Source organism: Empidonax traillii, unplaced genomic scaffold (assembly GCF_003031625.1).
Source record: "Empidonax traillii isolate 1590-97213 ecotype Southwest subspecies unplaced genomic scaffold, ASM303162v1 scaffold48:size2401408, whole genome shotgun sequence".
NCBI lineage: Eukaryota > Metazoa > Chordata > Aves > Passeriformes > Tyrannidae > Empidonax > Empidonax traillii.
In genome coordinates this window covers 608,226-628,048 of record NW_020955241.1, presented here as the reverse complement: position 1 = coordinate 628,048, position 19,823 = coordinate 608,226, and the positions used below count along the sequence as shown (strand labels likewise).

The following is a 19,823-nucleotide window of genomic DNA, read 5'->3' as shown; positions in this document are numbered from 1 at the left end:
GTATCCATAAATATACAGCAGGGGCCCGGCTGGTGGTGAGGTGCAGAGTGGTTTGCATAACTGGCTTCTGTGCAGTCCTCTAAAGGGACCTTTAGAGAATGCCAGTTGTGGTTGCATGTACTTTTGAAAGTAACTAACATACAATTATTTTTTTTAAAGATTTGGTTTTGATTCAGTAACCTTCAAAATAATCAAGATTAATTTTGGCTGAGAGCCTCAAAAACATTTCCGGCTTTAAAGTACTCAGTTTGTATTCTATTTAGACTGTTGCAAGTAGCTAAAATTCCAAAACAGTTTTAATAAAGTCAATTTTCAGTTAATTTGGACTTCAGCATTAGTATTTCTAGAATGTAATTGGCACTCAAGCTCTATAGTGTCACATCCTGTGCGTAGACTGCTTATGTACAGCACTTTTAAAGCAAATACCATGGATCAGGAGCTGAAGTGGCACCTTGTGAAATACCCAATATGTTGAATATTCATAGTTCTTTAGAACGCATGATACTCATTTGTCTAACCACATATCTTGTATGTTAGTAGCTCTGAGTTTTGGTCCATTGTGATTCTTGTACTTGGCCAGGAGTAGGTGTGATTTTGCAGAACTACCATCATATCATTGAGATTTCCTTCAGGAGCTCTGTATTTAGTTGCCTGAAGATCTGTTTGAATAGCAGCATGAGCCACAATTGTTTAAAGTCAAAAACATCTGCTGCCCTCCAGTTCTGTTCTCCTCCTGTCTGCTGAGGACTGAAGGAGAAGATATTGCATATGCTTCACTATGTTTTAATCACTGCTAATAGTGCATTGGAGAAGAAAAAATAAATTTTAGGTCCAATACTGGCTCTGAACTGTTCTTCCTGGTATAAATCTTGCAGCAGTGAAGAACTATAGTTTGGAAAAAAGGTACTTAGTTGTGTGCTGTCAAGGAGTTGGTAGGAATTAAATTCTAGAGGAGTTTATATGGGCTGAGATAATGTAATTCTTACAGAAGATAGTGTTTTGGCAATGAAAATGAAAGCTGACAATAGCTTGAAGTTATCTGACCACTGTGTCCCATAGGAATATTTTCTGGCAGCTAATATAGACCTTCAGAACTTACCTGATGTAGCTAGGAGGAAAATGATATAGAACATAGAGGATGATTCTTTGAATCAGATTGCACGAGTGCAGCCTCCTTACATCTAGACTTAATCACTTATTTTACAGTATCTCAAATTACCTGTCAAGTGTATGTAGATAATGTCAAGAATTCTGCTGATTAGTTTGGTTCTGTTCCTCCTTCTGTCCCAGTACTAAAAACTTTTCCAAGGATTCAGGTCCTTGCCCAGTTGACAAGTCATCATTTCTGATTAGTTTGCGTTGAGATCCACTCAGTGTCTAACTCTGTGAGGGCTAGTGGCAAAACTGTGAAGGAGATGGGAACAAGTATTCTGGTAGAGTGGATACAGATGTCTCTTGACTTAAATTAGCATAAGCTGTTACACAGTTTTGCCCTTGCAAACCTGTGTTTGCACTGTATGCACAAGTCTTTAATCTTTTTGCAATCCTTCTTTTTAGCCTGATTACAACTGTCTCTGAAGTTCCAGTTGAGTCTTGGAAGAAGACTTCAAGAAATGACTTTGTAATCCAAAAATGAGACCAAAAGTACGGGGATAAAAAAAAAAAAAAAAACAAAACCACAGACTTGTAATTTTTTTTAAAGTTTTGTTAAAGTCCCTCCTGTGAGTTTATGCACTAGTTCAGCAAGGGGATACTGAAGGGTGTAATTCTTAAGAATAGCTTTGAGCAGTCTTGTAGGGGACAGGAACACACTTAGTGGGATTAGTTCCTTTAAGTTGGAGGAACTGTATTTTCTTCAGTTTGGAATGGTGATGTCTGCCTAACAGATGGAAGGCATCATCAGAAGGATATGATACTTCAGTTCTACTCGCTTAGTACCTTCTGTTGGTTTCTGGATTTAGAAGGAACAGGCATCAAACTATTGTGTTCCTGTTTTGGTCACAATGGGTTTTTGCTTGAATTCTTTGGATGCTGCAGGGTTTCCTCTGAAATTTTCAAAGACTGATTACTGTGTGCTAGAAAATGATAACTTGTGTGATTTGAGAACCAAGATTCCAGCAAAGATGTCAGGAATCCACACTTTAAGTGGGAAGTGCTGAAATATGGATTTGAGTTATCAGACTAACCTACTGGTGATGCATTTTGAAGTAGTTGTTTTTACTTGATTTTTTTACATAGTGTAAGATCTTTCATCTTGAGTTAGTGTCCTAGGATAGAGTAATGAGGTGAAAATCATTCCCTTAGTGTTTTCCAAAGGAGGGAGTTTCTATAAACATCTTGTAGCTGCAACATTTCAATTTCTCGAAGCAACTGTCCTGTTTTTTTATGTATAAAAAGTAAAAGGATTTATTTAGGAGAATTGCAAAGCCAGGCAGTCAGAAGTCTATTCACGGGAATATGTTGGAGCAGGGTGGATAATACCATCTTGGAAAGGTTTGTATGGTGTTATTCTAGCAGTATGCTGTTTGGTTGCAGGTGACAAATTTTTAATCTGTGGTTGTAAAACAAGCTTGGCACTTATGCAGCACACTGTTAGGGAGACATTATTTTATGCCTTTAGGATTCTGGTGATTATCAAGGTCCTTCAGTTATTTCTGACGTTAAGAACAGGAATGATTTTGATCTTGTTTCAGATTCAGTGGTTAGAGTAGCTAAATTGCTACTCTTTAATACAGCGTTTAAAACTTGGAGTTCCACCTCCACTGCTCCCTTCCCTCCCATCCCTTTTTCTTCATTCTGAATTGCTATGGGCTCTAACAAAAGTTCGAAACCTTAAATTCAATGTATTTTCTTTGAAAAGAGACTCTTTAACTTAAAGGACTTATGCTTGATGTTTCTTGCTTCTGTATCTTGATAGGTATCAAGTACAAGAAGTAATTAGATTGGCAACAACTGTTGGTGGGATTGTCTCTCCTAGCCTTAGCGGCTGCCCAAAATTACTCATTGCAACTTTTCTGTATCTGCTATTTGTCATCAGAACCTGCAAATATATATGTGTGTGTATAAAACATGTTTATAAAAATACACAAATACATTGAAGTTAGCATCTGAAAAAACCTCTTTAATGCTGAAACTTGCAAAAATGTGTTTATTAGATAATAGCTTAGCCTAAATGGCTCTGCTTTAGTCCTAGATCGTGGTCTTACCTTTACCTTTTTCAGGCTGTGTTCTTAAAACCGCTTCAGATAAAGGAGTGGTAATACTGCTAGTGAGTGATAGAAACTTTGGACGTGCACCTTTGGGGATGAAAGCTTTGTTAGAAAGAATAAGGATTGAATTATACATGAAATCACATACCATTGTTATCTGCTAATGTACATCTTAGGATTGAAGTATGTACATTTTATTTTAAAGAGTGAGAGCATTTGGGTTACATCCTTTAACTGAGCAATCCAGATTGTGACAAAAGAAGGGTGCTTAGTTTTGTAAGACACGATCCTCTAATAAGAGTGATCTCTCAGAGGAAAATCTATTCAGGACAGCAAATGTAAATGTGCAGTCTTTTGGCTTCATTAACATACTGTTTTCTTCATTAGGTAGGGCCATATCTATTCAGAGTTGACTGGTGCAGGTCACAGTAGCTCCAGCTGCAGTGTAAATCAGAAGCTCTGCAGACTGTGTAATTGATTAAGACTTGTTTATTCAGACACTTTTATGAACTAATTACAGGTGCAGAGTGAGGCAGTCCAGGAACCTAGGCATGAACTATTCTGCCTCTGTTCTCAACTCTGCTTCAGTTGTGACTCAAATACAACTTGGCTGATTTAAACTGAACTGCCTTAGTATGCTCTAAGTGGATTAGGGAAGGCTTATGATTTCTTTTGCTGGCACAACAGTGCCATTATGTGGTAACTGCTGCTGGATACAAGTGTCCTGCTTCTGAGAAACCTATACTGAATTAATCATTGCTATTCTAGTAGAATTAACATTTTCTGCTCTGATTTCTTGACCACTGAAGTACCCTGGTCACTTCTCAGCTGCCTTTGGACTAAGTTCTTTGTGAAGTCCTCTGTGAAGAATACTACAATGTCTCCTCCTAGATTCCCTGTCCTAAGCCCACATTAATCTCTGCTCCTACTTCAGAATACAGTCCAATAGTAAATTATTAATTTGGAGAGGCTTCTGTAATTTTGAGGCTAGTAGCTGCTGCATACTGCAACAATGCATTCAGAACAAGATACTCAGTTACTTCAGGAAAGTATTTTTATATACTTCAGGAAGTATTTCTTCAGTTTTTATTTGACCATGTAAATTACTGGAAAAGTTGTGTTTTTCCAAAATGCTCTTGTTCTCAGTCCGTTTTCACCGATTATGCTTTTCTGTTAGAATGGCATCATGGTTGTAGAATCTTGAAGGATTAAAATGTGTTGTCAAGTAGTAAAATCAAGGCTGTTTTTCTTTTTTTTTCCCCGGATGACAGATCTTGGCGTGTTTGTCTATTATGGCTTACTGGACAAAATGCTTAGGGGAATGAAGAATTCCTCTGAAGTCAAATTGAGCCTCATTGGATTCAGTCCTCCAAAGGATAGATTCTGTCCTTTGCCCATCAATTTTCAAAGCAGATTTTTGATTAATTTCTTTTAATTATGGGCCCGGATCTGATTTTTAGGCTTAAAAGAATCGTGCTCAGTGGTTCATCCCTCTCAAGTGTTCTCACAGCATTTCACACGTTATTCTGAAGGAGGGAAGCTTTCACTCTAAGTTTTCTACCCACTCAAGGCCTAATCTGTATTTTATGCAACCTGAAGGAAGTTTTATTTGTGTTTCTTAAATTGAATGCTGACAGTGAACTTTCGGTGTCTGGTGCCAAATAAATCTACAAAACCCCCCAACATGTTTCATGCTATTAATAGCAAAAGTCAAAGGTATCAAATTTATGTACATTTTCACTGATGTAAAAACTGTACCATGTTCTTAACTTCTGCAGTTCCTCACATGGCATTGTACTTGGAAGGAATTCTGGTTTAAATGTCACTCGTGCCTAAAGAAGAGCAGTTGAGAGTGCCAGTAACTTGATCAAAAAACAATGCTGTACAAACTTCTCGAATCCTCTGTGATAGATTTTGACCAAATGGTTTATCCTGTGGAGATAGTCTGTATGAGCTGGTTTATTAATGTCTAGTTTTGATAAGGTTAAATAAGGGTTGATGAGTGTATATATGACCCAGTGAAGATAATGTGGCTGCACAAGTGTCATTTTAAACTGAATTTGGCCTGCAGAAACTCTACTGGTAAGTGAGACGTGATACTTTGAGCTGGGTAGGTTCACTCTTGAAAGACAGCTATAAGAGCTTAAAGCTGATCTCTGTGCTCTGTTTCCTTCAGGCACTGGTACAGGAGTATTTTAAGTGGTAAACTGAAGGCATAATGTTAAATGTCATTTCTAAGGTCAACTTCTATTGAGATAGACACACTCAGTTGTTCTCGATGTGATTAGGATGGGATAACCAGCTTGAACAGTTAGGCTGTATTGTTAAGGCTTCTGAGCTTTAAGTATGAATAATTTTTTGGTTACTGATACTAAAAAAAGATAATCTGATGACTGTCACATTATTTCAGGAAACGACGTTGGCAGAAGTTCTTACGGTGCCATGCAAGTGAAACAAGTTTTTGATTATGCCTACATTGTTCTTAGCCATGCAGTATCACCACTTGCAAGATCATATCCAAATAGAGATTCTGAGAGGTAATTAGTTCACTTTTTAAATATCCATTTTTCTGTGTAATCAATTAGGAATGTTTGGGTCTAGATCAATAAAAAGAATATTGTTGTTTATTGTTTAAATGTGGCTGTATTGAAATCTGCACAGAAATTTAAGCTGACCAGGGATTTGAGAGTGCAATGCCTCAATGTACAGCATTGAAAGGAAGAGAGTGTGATAAAACCCAGGATGACTCCAATATGAGATTCTGTTATTTTGTGGAAGGGAGCCAGAAGATAATTGGTGTTTCCTCAAACATTCTGCTTAAAGTATTTCAAGGGAAGGTTTGCTGGTTTAATGTTTAGTATGATGTATATGTATAATATGACAGAAAGAAATGTGTGTGATCAAATTGCCTGTGTAGACAGAAAATTAGACAACAAGGCTAAGAATTTCCTAGTTCTTTAATACATGACCCTATGAACTGTTTTAAAAGACCTGATAGGTATTTCAGAATTCAAAGAAGAATTAAAAGTATTATATTAAAAATAATTAAAAATATTGAAAGAATCAGTTCAGTTTGACCATAATGTCAGGACTGCCATTAAAAGTAGCATATTTGAGGACGTACCATTTTTAATGCAGTTCTTAGTGTCTTTTATAGAAACACTGTATAACTGGTACTTTCTCACCTCTCACCCTTGCAATTTTGATGTTTTTTGAAAGGGGGAGGAGAAAGAAAAGGAAGGCATGGCAGCCATGTTACATTTCCATTCGTGTGTCTGCTCTGGTATATTTTATTCTAACCCTCAGTATAAATTTGAGGCTAGATCAAAGTATGTGTCTTCCCTGAAACTTCCATAGAATCCCACTGGCTTTGAGCTCCCCAGCTAATCACAGGGAGGTGTGGCTGTAAAAAGTCATATAAACTATCTTGATATGACTACTCACTCTAGTCCTGATGTGCACTTCCAGCATTAATGTCATTGGAAGTTGAAATGGTTTTTCTGCCGTAAGTTTACATCAAAGTGAATGCTGTCTTTCACTGGTGGGTGTAAAACTGGCAGTACTTTAATAGTGCCTGTGAATCCTCTAGGTTTTCAGTGGTATTAAACTCACAAAGGTTGAGACTGAACTGTGATGGAGGTACAGGGGGGGTGGTACAGTGTTACACACTGACAGTTGAGACTGCTGTTTTAAGATAGATTAAAGGTTTGTCTGTTAAATGTGTATTGCCTGGCAATTCTTGATACTAAATGAAACTTTGTGTAGAACAACTTAGGGATTCCTGAAATTTTGCTAGTGTCTTGGGTCCTGGCCTCCATTAACTTCTGTGTTTCTCTGAAGGATATAGTCATTCTGTTGTGAGGTATCTGTATTTATTACAGACATCAAAAAGTATATTTGTAGTGCATTTAATAGAAGCTTCAGGTGTCATCAATATGTGCACTCCACGTGTACTTGCACTTCTCACTATATTAGGGGAAAATGTTTGGATTTTGTCATAGCTTCAAACCTGTGAAGCAGTCCCAAGCAGTAGCATTCAGGTGTCATGTGTCTGACCTGTCTGTGAGCTCTGGGCTGTCTGTTCCAGTGATGTCTGAATTTCAGATCCTGTCATGCCACTGGCTTGCCTTTCTGTCAGGGGTGTCACGAGAGGAACAGCATTCAATTAAGTCATGTATACAAATAGTTCCCCCAGCACAGTCTTGTCAGTGCCAAGGGACCTGTAGGTGGATGATAAGCTGTTTGGTAACAAGCTTTGTTGTGGAATCTCAACAGTCCATGTTTGAAACTGAGGTTCTTAGTTAAACCTGGTGTTCTTGCGTAATCCAGGTGTGTTTCAGATCCCTCTTCCATCGGTGAGACCAAGTGGTCTATGCTCTGTATCAAGACTTTTCTGTTGGCCTGACCTATTTCTATTGGCCTAGCCATTCAGGAGCCCTTTATTCTGATAATTTTTTTCCCTGTTCTAGGCTTGTTGGGGGTAGACTGAATTATAATATAACTATAAAAAATGGGCCCCTTTAAGAACAATGACATGATATCCTACTAGAAGGATTGAGACTAAATGAAGAGTACTTGAAAGGATAGAACTTGCAGGAGGCTGAACTGCCCAGGCTGTTTTCGGTTTTGTCCTAATTGGGGCTAACTTTTCCTTAAGTGGAATGACTTGTTCTTGAGCTGTCTGATGGGTTTGAATTCATATCAGCTCTTTCCAGGAAAGGTTTCTGCATACAGAATTCAACTGTGTAGATGGCAGTCTCAGTAGATTTCAGATATTTCTTGATGACTGTTATTATTCTCTTCCAGGGTCAGTCCAACTCAAATGACCAAATGGCTAAGTTAATTTAAGGCTCTCTAGCTCTCTGCTGCTTCTTATATTCCCATCAGGGAAAAAAAGTCAGGTTCTAGTCCTTCAGCATTGACCTCTTCCTTCTCCATGTTCTGTAGTAACAAGTCCTGCAGAATAATAGGGGATAGATTCGAATGACTCTTGCCACCATTGTCATTTAAGCTTCCAAATACATCTGAGGTGTAGTGGGGATTGAAAGCTACCTTCTGTCATGGAAAAGCTTTCTTGCAGGTGGAAAAAGTAATTCTTACAGCTACAGAAATTACCTCAAAGCTATTTTGTCCCCAGTCAGTCTCACCCATCCCCTTTCAAGAACAGCTCAGGAGAGTTTCATAGACAGTTTCGTTGATTTTATTAGAGCAAACAGCTTCCTGTTATCTTGGAAAAAAGGAGTTTCCTAGCAGGAAAATGAGGAGACTGATCCATTTTGAATCTGTACAACTTGTATGCAAGGTAAAGTTTGGTGTTCTGACTTCAGCCAAGATGATTGAAAGTAGTGATTGCTTTCTTAGTATTTAGGGCCACAGAGATGTGAGTCTAGTTTTAAAATATAATTATGAACAGATTCTTATGCTTAAGGATTGGTGTTACTAAAGCTGTTCGAAGCACATACTATGGTCTTTTCCCGTAGCCTGTCTCTAGGAAGAGTGTTATCTGAAGTGAACTAACTTCTTTAATCTGAGGAGTGATGTTTTCATAGAATCACTTAGGTTGGAAAAGACCTCTAAGATCTTTGGGTTCAGCCATTAACCCAGCTACCACTGCATTCACTGCTGAACCATGTCCTTCAGTGCCATATTTGCACAGCTTTTAAATCCAGGCATGCGAAGTCCATCACTTTCCTGGACAAACTGTTCCAGTGCTTAACGATCCTTTTGATGAAATTTTTCCTAATATGCAATCTAAACCCCCCCTGGTACAGCTTGAGGCCATTTCCTTTTGTTCTGTACCTTGTTACCTGGGAGAGACCACCAGCCCCTACCTGGCTGCAATCCCTTTTCAGGTAATTGTAGAGAGCAGTAAGGTCGACTCTGAGTCTCCTTGGGGCTAAACAACTCTCAGCTGCTCCTCTTAAGATGTGTGCTCTACACCCATCATCAGTTTCCTCTCCCTTCTTTGGACACACTGTTTTGAGTCTTGACCTTTTTCCCACTTCTATTCTGTTTCTTGATAAACCACAGGAAACCTTAGCAGATATTTGGCAACAAGCTCTTGCTTATTGATTCATTTTCTTTGAAATAATAGACTGTCTGTTACCATCCTGTCCATGGCCTCCATATTAAGCTGTAATTTCACATTATACCTCGTCTAGCCTAACTGTTTCTGGACTGTCTCCTGTCAGCTCTGCTTTTCCTTTCTTCTCAGTCTGAGTCTTGCCTTGGATCAGATGTAGCAATCCTATAGTCAGAGGATAAGTCAGATTGACTCTCTGGTCTGATTGAGAACAAATATCTCAACACTTCTGTCATGTCAGGAAGTTGATCCAGCACGTGACTGATGGACAGATCAGAAGCAAGAGAAGCAGAATGAGTTCACATTTGGGTCAAGAGCCATTTCACAATTATGCTAATCTGGTTGTGACAAAGATGCATCCTTAGGTTAATATGAATGTTCTGCAGATCAGGATGTTGGCTGACATGCTGGTCTGTCGCAGAGTCCATATAGCAATGTATGCTCAGACTGCATCTCTAAAGAGCTGTGTAGTCACATTTGGGAAGCAGTTGAGGTCATATGAAATGAGGATGGAAGACTTGATTCTGCACTCATGTGCTCTTCAGGATAAGTAAGACTTTGGAAGTCTTCTCTAATGGTGCCAGACATGGGGCAGGTGGATGAGGGAAAGGGACCGTCATGCCAACAGGCTGGAGGTTGAGGACTTGTCATTTACAGGTGAGAGTCTTCAAAACAACTGTAGTCTGAGCCATATAGAAAGTGATCTTTCCATCTCTGTGCTTAGAAAGTTGCTTAGTCTCTTTTATGGTTCAACTGATCTAACTGCTGACAGGTTTGTATGTTAGGTTTGGGTTGCCACTGGTTGGCCAGAATAGTTCTGGGAGCTCTGGGAGCTGTCAAAAGGAATGTAAAGTTTGCCTGCCAGATCTGCTGACACAGAGAGGAGAAATGTGCTGTATGAAACAGCTCTTCATTTGCTTCACATCTTGAAGGTGGTGGTGTCACTAGCATGCTTGCTTTCTCTTCAAAGGTATCAGCAATACCAACTTCTCCTATGCAGAGTATTTGTCAGGGTAGAGGTTTGAGGGTTTTTTTTTAATCCTCCTGCTCAAGCCGGATCCTTCTCAGGTGCTCCTTAGTTTGCTTTTAGATTAATTTGCACTTTTAATACCCCAGGGATATTTTACTCATTTTGACTGTTCTCTCACAGACTTGATGTTTTTTCATGCTCTGCTACTGACTCATTCATGTGGAGCTTGGCTGGAGCTTTACATATTTGATTTTACTGAAACTGATGTTATCCACCTGAACCTTTTAAGAGTGATCTTAAGATTGATTTGCACAGTAGTTGTGCTGTAATGACAGCTAGAAAGTGTCCCTGTGAACTAAGGTCTTGCAGTGTGTAAAAAGAGAAACTTTTAAGTTCTTACTATAAAATATACTAGACATATAACTAGCTTATTCCTGGTTTTGCTATATGATAATATTAAGGGAAAAACCTTAAAGAGGCACCTCTCGCAGGAGAGCTGTCTAATTTTATTAGCCAGTCTTTCCATGTCTTCCATCCAAGCATCTTTGAAGAATTATGTGTCTTGTACATCTATAGCAATTCTGGCCTCAGTCAAATAAAAAGCCCCCAAAGTGTGAGGTTTTCTCATAATAAAGGCAGGGTAGATTAATAGGCTTTTTTTTTCCTAAGCATTTTTGGTGGTGAAAACAGACCTAAGCATAACTTCTAAATGCTTATATAAAAACTTGTTCTTTGAACCCATGTATATGCTGAAGTCCCATACATAGGAAATAGTATTCTTTGAGATCAGTGTCTGGTTTGATCACACTTGCTTCCTCTTTGCTGCTACATTAAGTATATGACAGTATAGCCTCAGTCACTTTTCAGTTTCTGATGTCTCATAATGAATGTTTTTAATTTTGCTGTACAAGAAATGTAACATGGATCTGCTTTTGAACTCCTGACCTTATAACTTGGTGAATTTCCTTTTTCCCACAAAAAATTAGAGTTTAGGTATTTGATCTCTATGCTGTTTGAAAGGAACTGGTGATAGAACATATTCCTCAGTTCTCTATGTGCAATGCTGACACAGTTGTTGATGTAGCAGTAGTTTCACCCATTACACCTATTTGATAGCAGGCATTTTGGTGTATCAGTCACCCAGTCTGATAAAAATACCAGCCTTGGTGAACTCCTTATATGTTTTAAGAGCTTGTGTTATTCGGCCACTTTTTCACTTTTTAAGACCAGAGCTGGTGGTAGTTGTGAAATTTATAAGTTGTCCTGGAATAAAAGCTCAGCTCTTTCTGAAGGCATTCTCAGATGAAACTTCTTAACTGCAAGATTTCCTTCCCTATTCTGGTGCTGAAGAGACCCAGCAAGTATATGTTTGACTCCCATATTAGCATTGCTGTCTTGGGAACTGCAGCTTTAGGGCCACAGCCGAGTCTCTGCAGTTTTGGTCATCCCTGTCTTCATTCTGTCTCCTCTTGCTCAACTTCCTTTTTGAGACTGAGAAACTAGAACTGCATTGAGTATTTAAAATGCTGTTACATAATGGGAGCATACATTAACAAAATGTAATCCTCTGGCTTATTTGTCCTTTTCCTAATGTGCTCTACTTAGCTATTGAACTGCAATTCCCAAAGAATTACCTATTATAACCCAGATCTTTAATTGCTGAGTGGTGACAATCACACTTCTAATTCTGCATGTAAAAATACAAGATGATCTTTTCCATTGGGCATCATTTTATTTACATTCCATAGGTAGCATGGTGGATGACATGCATTCTGTCCTGGTGGCCCATCTGCAGCTACTGGACTTGTAACTTAGATGATGTTGTTTGGTTCAATGTTTCCTTAAAATGCTGGAGTGACTTTTTTAGTAGTAATGGTGACATGTCTTTAAAGTTGGAAGACTAACATGGAATGTGATATTTGGTCTTGCATGAAATAGTAATCCCTATGACAGTAGGAGAATTAGTGATACTTTTTAAAGCGTTGCTATGAAACAACCTAATAAAGGTAGTCTGAATACATTAAGGCTTTGTATGTCATGCCTTCCCATTGTACACCTAAACTGAAAGAAAATTCCAGTACAGATACAATGTGCCTTTATGATATGAAATACAAAAACTTTAATGTAACCATCCATGGAAGATTTTCAAAACTAAAATAACACTATCTTCTTCAAGTTGATAACTTTTCACAGCCCATATCTGTACAATAGTAATTTCTTTGTGTGCCTAGACCATGGAGCTTATAGTTAGTGTTTCAACCATTAGTCTCTGATGAAAGGAAAGCTTGAAAATTTAGCTTTCAGACAAGAAGACAATACCTGCTCAAGGAAAACAATTCAAATAGCTGAATATTGGGAAAGCATGTTGGGAAAACACTATTTTGATAACTGGTCACTGTTCAGCAGGACCAGGTAAGCGTTTTCTCTGAGCCTTGTACTATTACAAATTTTTTAAAAATCTCACTCGTTCCAGTTTTGGAGCCAGTCTCGTTTCCGTTACCTCATGATCCATGGTACTTCCTTTATAACTGTGGGAACTTGAACACCTTTTAAGTGGTCTTGTAAACCTGTAAGCAAGGATTAGTGAAGGTATCTGTCTCCAGAAAGTCCTGGGATCTTGGTGTCTTCAGTGCATCCTATACCTCTTGTAAGCCAGATTCTGTGGAAATAATTCTGTGTTGTAGTACAGATTTCTGTATGGAGAAATGCAAGAACCATAAATTGCTTTTATCAAGTACACTGGTATCAGCATGTACATTCTTGATAACTAAGATGCACTACATTTAGAAATACAGACTAAAAGTCTTACCTGTGTGTCAGTGTTTGCATGTTGGAATGGTAGAAGAAAAATAATATACTAATATAAAAACTGGTGATTCAGAGGATTAAATTGTGCATTTAAAAATGAAACTTCAAAAGGATTCTTTGGTTAGGGGTGTCTGACTTTTAGCATAATTTGGTTGCTTGTTACAATGCTTGCAAATATGTAACCAACAGTCTTTGTTTAATACTTAATTGAAAAATTTTTTTAGCACATTAGGTAGAATCATCAAAGTGACCCAAGAAGTGATTGACTACAGGGCCTGGATTAAAAAGAAGTGGGGGAGCAAAATTAATTTATCACCTGAACTTGGTAGGTATAGCAGGAAACCAACTTAAAATTTTTTTCTTGAATTTGATGTAATCGAAATACTCATGCCTTGAAATTTAATCATTCAGATATACAGGAAAAAATAAAAGGAACTCGTAACTTTCTAACCCAAGACTAGTTTTCTCTGAGCCTGTTTTTCAATTAGCTTGTTAAACTGCAGTTCTTCTTAGACTTCAAGGCCCATATGCTTGTGTTCTGTGCTCTTAAATGATACTTATGTTTTCTCTTAACAGATAATAGGTTGAAAATAAGAGACCAGATAGCTCTCTGCAATGGAGAACAGCAACAGAACAGGGACTCTGAACCATCTTACAATCAACACTTGACTTTGTCATTGGGCAGCACACAACAGTTATCCTCGGGATCATCTGCATCTTCTGTATCATCACTCTCTGGCAGTGACATTGTAAGCTTTTTCTTTTAATAGGTTAAACTAATAAGAAGCAGAGTTTCTCATATGCTTCAAAGCCTCAACTGATATAATAGCACGTGATGTGATACTGTCCCTAGACTGTTACAGCAAATCAGTAATGTCCCCTGCTCAGAAAAATTACTGAAATCAAATATTTTTTCCATTAAATTAAATGGACCTTAATTCCATCCTAAATCTTTGGTACCCTTGGTGGTAGTATTTAGATGTAATGAAATATAACAACCCAATTTAACAGTGGCTAATTAAGTAGACGAGTAGAAATACGTCTTTGGAAATCCACCTGTTAAACAAAATTTTCCACTGTCGAATTCTGATCCTTTTTCCCCACACCCAAAATTGAATGTGAGCTTCATGTTGTGCTGTGAAGGTGAACAACATTCCTTACTACTTTTAGCCAAGCAGTCAGTTCATGTTTTAATGGTAACAGAGCACTCATGTAAAGTCTTGTCAGCTTCCTTATTCAGAAGTAATTGCTGGGTTTTATTTTAACTTCCTGGAAGAGGAGGCTGCAGTCTCTTGAGATATGTTCCCAGATGCTTAAGATTCTGTAAGGTAGAGTTTTTTTCCATATGAAGTTAAATTATTGCAGAATTAGGTAGTGCAGATTATAAAGCACAGCATTACAAGGTGTGAGGTGCTCATGGTAAAACCTACTGAAGCATTCAGTCATAGGTAGAGGCATTGATGGAACAAGATGTAGTATGCAGTCAATTATAATAGTTAATAATTGGATGATGCCGAGAGAGGTCCAAATACCTGTTTCTTGGTTGTTTGAAAAACTAGTCAAATATGGAATTAAAGGTTGGGAATTCAATAAAATTCAATAAAATGTTAATAGCTTTTAAGAGACAAGAACCACCTTTATATGTTCTGGTTACTTTCTGAAATTATTTTATAGTACTGATTTTTTTGGTGTTGAATTGTCTTTTCATGCCACTATAGTATATATGACAAATGCTTTAGTTGCACCATCTGGCTAATGGAAAAAGAACAGCGTGATGCTTGCCAGTGATACTGCTAGCCATGCTCCTGGTTTAAGTAAGTCAGTAGGCAAGATTTTGCTGTAATAAATTTTACGAGAAAATGCAAATACTGGCTTAATGTGCACTCCCAACATGATGGGTGGTTAGTGGTTATGAGCTCCCCTTAGTCCCATTTTACCCAGTAGGAGATGAAACTTCATTGCCTTATGCCAGACAAATTAACAAAAAGTGAAAAGGAAGCGCTCAAGATGGACTTGAAATCTGCTTGGGCATCCATGAAGTAGAAGGAAATGCTACCTTTTCTAACAAAATAAAAAACCTTATGTCCATGTCCTTGTGACAGTCTCTAGTTTAAGGCCTGGTCAAGTATTGGCATTATGTCCTTACTAGACCAATAGCATGTTATCTTAGTTTGGAATGGAATGGCATGTTTCTGGCAAATAACTGATGAGTTCATCCTGCTCATACTTGGGCATTTGAGGAGGAGCAAGTTCTGGTTGAGCGGTACTGAGCTGCACCTGATTGAGGAAGAGAAGTCTGTTTTGCCTTTGTCAGGCGGTCTGTGCCATGATCTGGCATAATGCTATGCCCAGGTTGCAGCAGAGGAACCTCTAGCATGTGTGAAAGCTTGCTGTTTGTGCCAAAACTTCTGATGTAGTACAAATAGGTATGACGTGGTGAGCTTTGGTATCAGCTTCAGAAGAAGGGGATATGAATATGGTGCATCTCATCACTTTAGAGTTTTATGTAGTTTTTCCTCTGCTCTTGTGGAAGGGTTGTTCTTCAGGAAGGATTCTGTATTTGTTTAAAGTTAAATCACCTGAACTTCTCTGATACTGGAAGACTGAAAGCAAGGGACAGATTTTAAAGAAAATACAGGTGAAAAGGAGACCCTAGAGTCACAGTTTGCTGATCTGTCCCCAATAATTAAATTTTATTTTAGTAGCAATGTATTCATTCTTATGTCATTATAAAACTTAAACACAAAATCTACATTAAGACACTTTCTCTGGAGGTGTATTTTGTATGACTGCAGAATATCTTTTGCTGTATATCAGCTGTAAGATCCTAGCTCTTAAATTAGAGGGACTAGGTAATGTATTTGCTTTTCCATTTACTGATGAAGTCTCACTGACAATAGTGATGACCTGCATCTGGACCTTTTTGAGGAAATAGGCTTGGAAACTTGACATTAGTTGATCTTATTGCCCCTCTCCAGCCATCCATGCTAGTGCAAAAGGAGTTGTGTTCTGAAGTTATCACATCACTGTACACCAGCAGTAAGTCTGGAGGCCTCGCATATATCTGTCAACATGTCCCGGAAGCAATTCTGGCAGCATGTATTGAGTGTGCAGGAGTTATCACAGCAGTGCAGTATTGCTCATAGGGATCCTAGAATTTTTATTAAGCCCTGTGGTTTAATAGTTGTTTGTAATATAGCATGCTGTGTGGTTTTTAAACAGATTTGTTTTCTTGAAGTTCCAACAGCAGTACAGGCTTTGCCTTATAATCTTAATTATAAGACTCAGCAGCTGAATAGACAAGGCTTCTTGTGTCTTGGACTTATGGGCCCTTCAGATACAGCAATGATTATAGATTTATTCCAGCAGCAGGAGAACAGGTCTCAGAATAGAACAAGGAGCAGGTTTTTCTGGAGACTGGATTGGCATAAACCAGAGGTAGCATTTAGAAGTCAGCCTTTCAACGTCTTTATATTCTCAGAAAAATGGATGTATAGGGATATGAGAGCTTACACTTACTACCCTGAGTTCTTTGCTTTTCCGCTACTCCTTTCCTTCTTTTGGGGACCATGGCAACCTTTTGAAGGTGAGAACTTGTGTACTTAAGAACAAGAGAAATGCCTTTCTCAAGGACAGCCTTCTCTTTCCTGTTATATTTCAGATTTATGTGCTTTTTCTCAGCACACCACCTGAAATTCAGGAAGAATTTTCACATCTAGAACTAGCTTGCTACACAGCCCGACATGCAGATCTAATGAGACCAAATCATAATCTGAAGAAAAAGTATCGTTTTATGGGCTTACAAAATACCTTATGCTAGCATGATCTGGCTAATGAAATTCTAGTTGTGCTGTCTTTCACGTGTCATAGTCAGCTGCAAAATCTAGGTCACAAAAGACAGCTTTTCAAAGGACCAGTAAATTTTGGATCAAAAACCTCACGCAAAAGAACCTGTCTTCTGATACCGCTGTTACTGCTAATGAGAGAGAGCTGTTCAGTTTATGGGGTTGTGTTACTGTACATGTCAATACAGACTTACCAGTACTTCTAATGTAGTTCTTTACAAAAGACTGAGTGTTAAAATTCCTGCCTTTTTACCTCAGCTCTCTGAAAAATATAAATATTAGTGATAAGGAGCAAACTGAGGAACACATGGGAAAAACAAGGCATCTGATCACCAGAATGTATTAGACTGTTCATATATTTTTCTAGTTTCTGTTTATTATCAAAGTGATCTATATAGTAAGTCTTCCCTCAATGAAGCCTTCTGCTCTTCTGGTATTTAAAATATCCTATGCTGCCCTGACAAAAAGCAATCTATGTTCTTTATTTACTCTTGCAGACAGGTAAGTTGTAAAATACTATGCATTCCCATATGATCCAACAAATGTTTAATTGAATAATGGAAGATGCTTCATAAATGACTTTGCCATCAAGGACAGTGGAAAGTGTGTGTGTGTTTACTCTGGGGGCAAGAGTTAAACTGTTCCGTAACAGAAAACAAGCCTCTGGCACTAGGAAATCTCACCTTCGTACTCAATTAGGTGAGTGTTATGAGAATCTGAAACCAGGTGAAAAGAAAGACATTTGTCCCCAGCTCTCTACTTGTTCTGGCTAGTTACAGATGTCAGTCTCACAGCCTAAGCAGTGACCAAATTCCTCATGGAAACTTGTGGGGTTTTTTTCATTCTGGACCTTCACTCTATAACTGGTGACCTGGATTTCTTGCTGCTTAAGCATTGTAGAGAAATGCTTTCTATTAGCTCAGGAAGTTGTAGAATAGTGCTGGAGAGTATCTACTGCCTGATAAACAGTCTCTGCCAAGTAAAAAATAATCCTAGGTATGTCTCATTTTGGTCTGTTTTGATTCCTAGTGGTAAGTATGCTCTGAAATTTTGATGCTGTTGTGCCAAATAAAGCTTAGTATTTTATGTGACAGTGATACCTGCATATCTGAAACAGATGTCACAGAAAAATGTAAAGCTCTTTTCTCTTACCTGATGGCTATATAATCTCATACGCAGTCCAGCGCAGAATCTCCATGTTGTCTGCTAGAAGTTTGGATCTAACAATTTTCATGCACTTTATCTCAGTGTTTCTGGCGATAATGCTGTGTGGTCTTGTATGACAAGATGATTTTGTGATGGGTTCTGAGTTCTCAAGATTATGCAGTCATGCCAAAGTAGTTGAAGTTTCAGTGAAAATGGTGCCCTTATAGTCTGGCTTTGGGGATGGCACAATCCTTACCTCTTTTTAACCCTTAAGTTTACAGTATCTTCTTTCAGACTGTTGTTGAAAGTTCAGCTGTAAGCCTTGCAGGTCAGGCTTCATAAAAACCTTCTGTCAGAATGTCAGTGCTTGATTTCCCCACCATTCTGCCCGATCAGCTAATGAATGCACTGAGCGGTTCCATCAGTGTTCTGGGAATGTGTCTCTTCACTGTATCAAGAACTGTGTATTCTGCAAGTAACATATAAATATGACTGGTAAGACTAAGACTCACTATTCTTCCAGTTCTGCTGAATGCATACAAGATCCACACTGATTTTGGAACTCCTACTTGCTTTGCAGTAATTATGGCTTTGTACTTGAACTCAACATGCTTAATGAAGTTATCACCACCTTATCTTCTTTCTTATTAGCCAAAGACTGTGAATTTCAGCTTATTAGCTGGAGCTGTTGTAATTCCATATTCACAGAGAGAGGTGAGAGAGTATATGCCTTATCTTGTCAAGATAAATGTTACACTTCTTTTAAAGTTGTTTGCAGATGTAAGGTACGCGCTTATCTGCAGTAAAGGGACAGACACTGCAGAATATGTAACAGCTTTTCTTGTAGTCTTGTTAAATTTGTCTTAATGACTAATTAATTTGTAGGGTTGCAGTTGAAATTTTGGTGTAAGGAGAGGTGGCATAAGGGGGTGGCCTTGTAAAATTTTTAGTCTGAGAGCAAGAGCTACACAGACTTTTTCTCCTACTTACCTAAATAGTCTCATGTCCTAACCAAAGTAATAATTCGAATGTGTATTGATAGTGATTATGCAGGTTTTTGTCTTCTTCTTTTCCCCCTCCTGGACAAGTAGAGGCAAGTTCTTTAAAAGGCAGACCTCTTGATTGTTAGTGTAAGTGCTGATTTGCAGCCAGCTGCTCTCCACATGAAGCAGCAGGCAACTCTGAGTGTATAGGCACTGACAACCTGATGTTACTGGGAAAAAACACTTGATTGACATTGCATTTGAGGATTTAGGAGTTTAAGTCCCATATTGCTTAAAACTCCACTCTTTTTGTCTGCTAATGCTGTGCAGATTACCAATGGTTTCTGTGAACTAGAGGGGAACAAATTTTTTTTCCAGTGCTTCTTTTGCTTATTTTCTTCCTTCACCGTATAGCCCCACATTTGTTTGTGTTTTTAAGCGATATCTTTGACCATGTCCTGTTTTATACTGTCTCATGCTCTCCATCGGTTCCATGCTCTATCAGTTCCTTGAGCAGTCTTTTATCTATATCCACTTGAAGTAAATTTCTGCAAAGCCAGAGGAGGCACAATGTTGAATACAAAATTCTGAAGTAATTTTATTTAAGTTATTCTAAGCAGCAGAGGGTACAGGTACAGAGGGAATTTTTATGTCAGCAAGTAAGATGGGATTTTATTGCTGTGATATCAGTGAAGTAAGGAGAGAAGCACTTAATTTTGGAAGAGTCAAGGTCAGACTAGTTTCTGATGCCATAGACTAGTTGCAGTCTTGCCATATCTT

The 19,823-nt window shown here is 38.3% G+C and overlaps 1 protein-coding gene across 2 annotated transcripts in view; it reads left to right on the top strand.

Annotated features, from left to right (window-relative positions):
* The window catches only part of TENT4A (terminal nucleotidyltransferase 4A), a 58,574-nt gene that overhangs the window by 21,490 nt on the left and 17,261 nt on the right, over positions 1-19,823 (top strand). For both annotated transcript variants that reach the window (XM_027878949.1, XM_027878948.1), the window contains exons 8-10: positions 5,620-5,746; positions 13,294-13,394; positions 13,646-13,818. In XM_027878949.1, the coding sequence (XP_027734750.1) occupies positions 5,620-5,746; positions 13,294-13,394; positions 13,646-13,818 (401 nt within the window). The remainder of the gene's footprint in view (positions 1-5,619; positions 5,747-13,293; positions 13,395-13,645; positions 13,819-19,823) is intronic.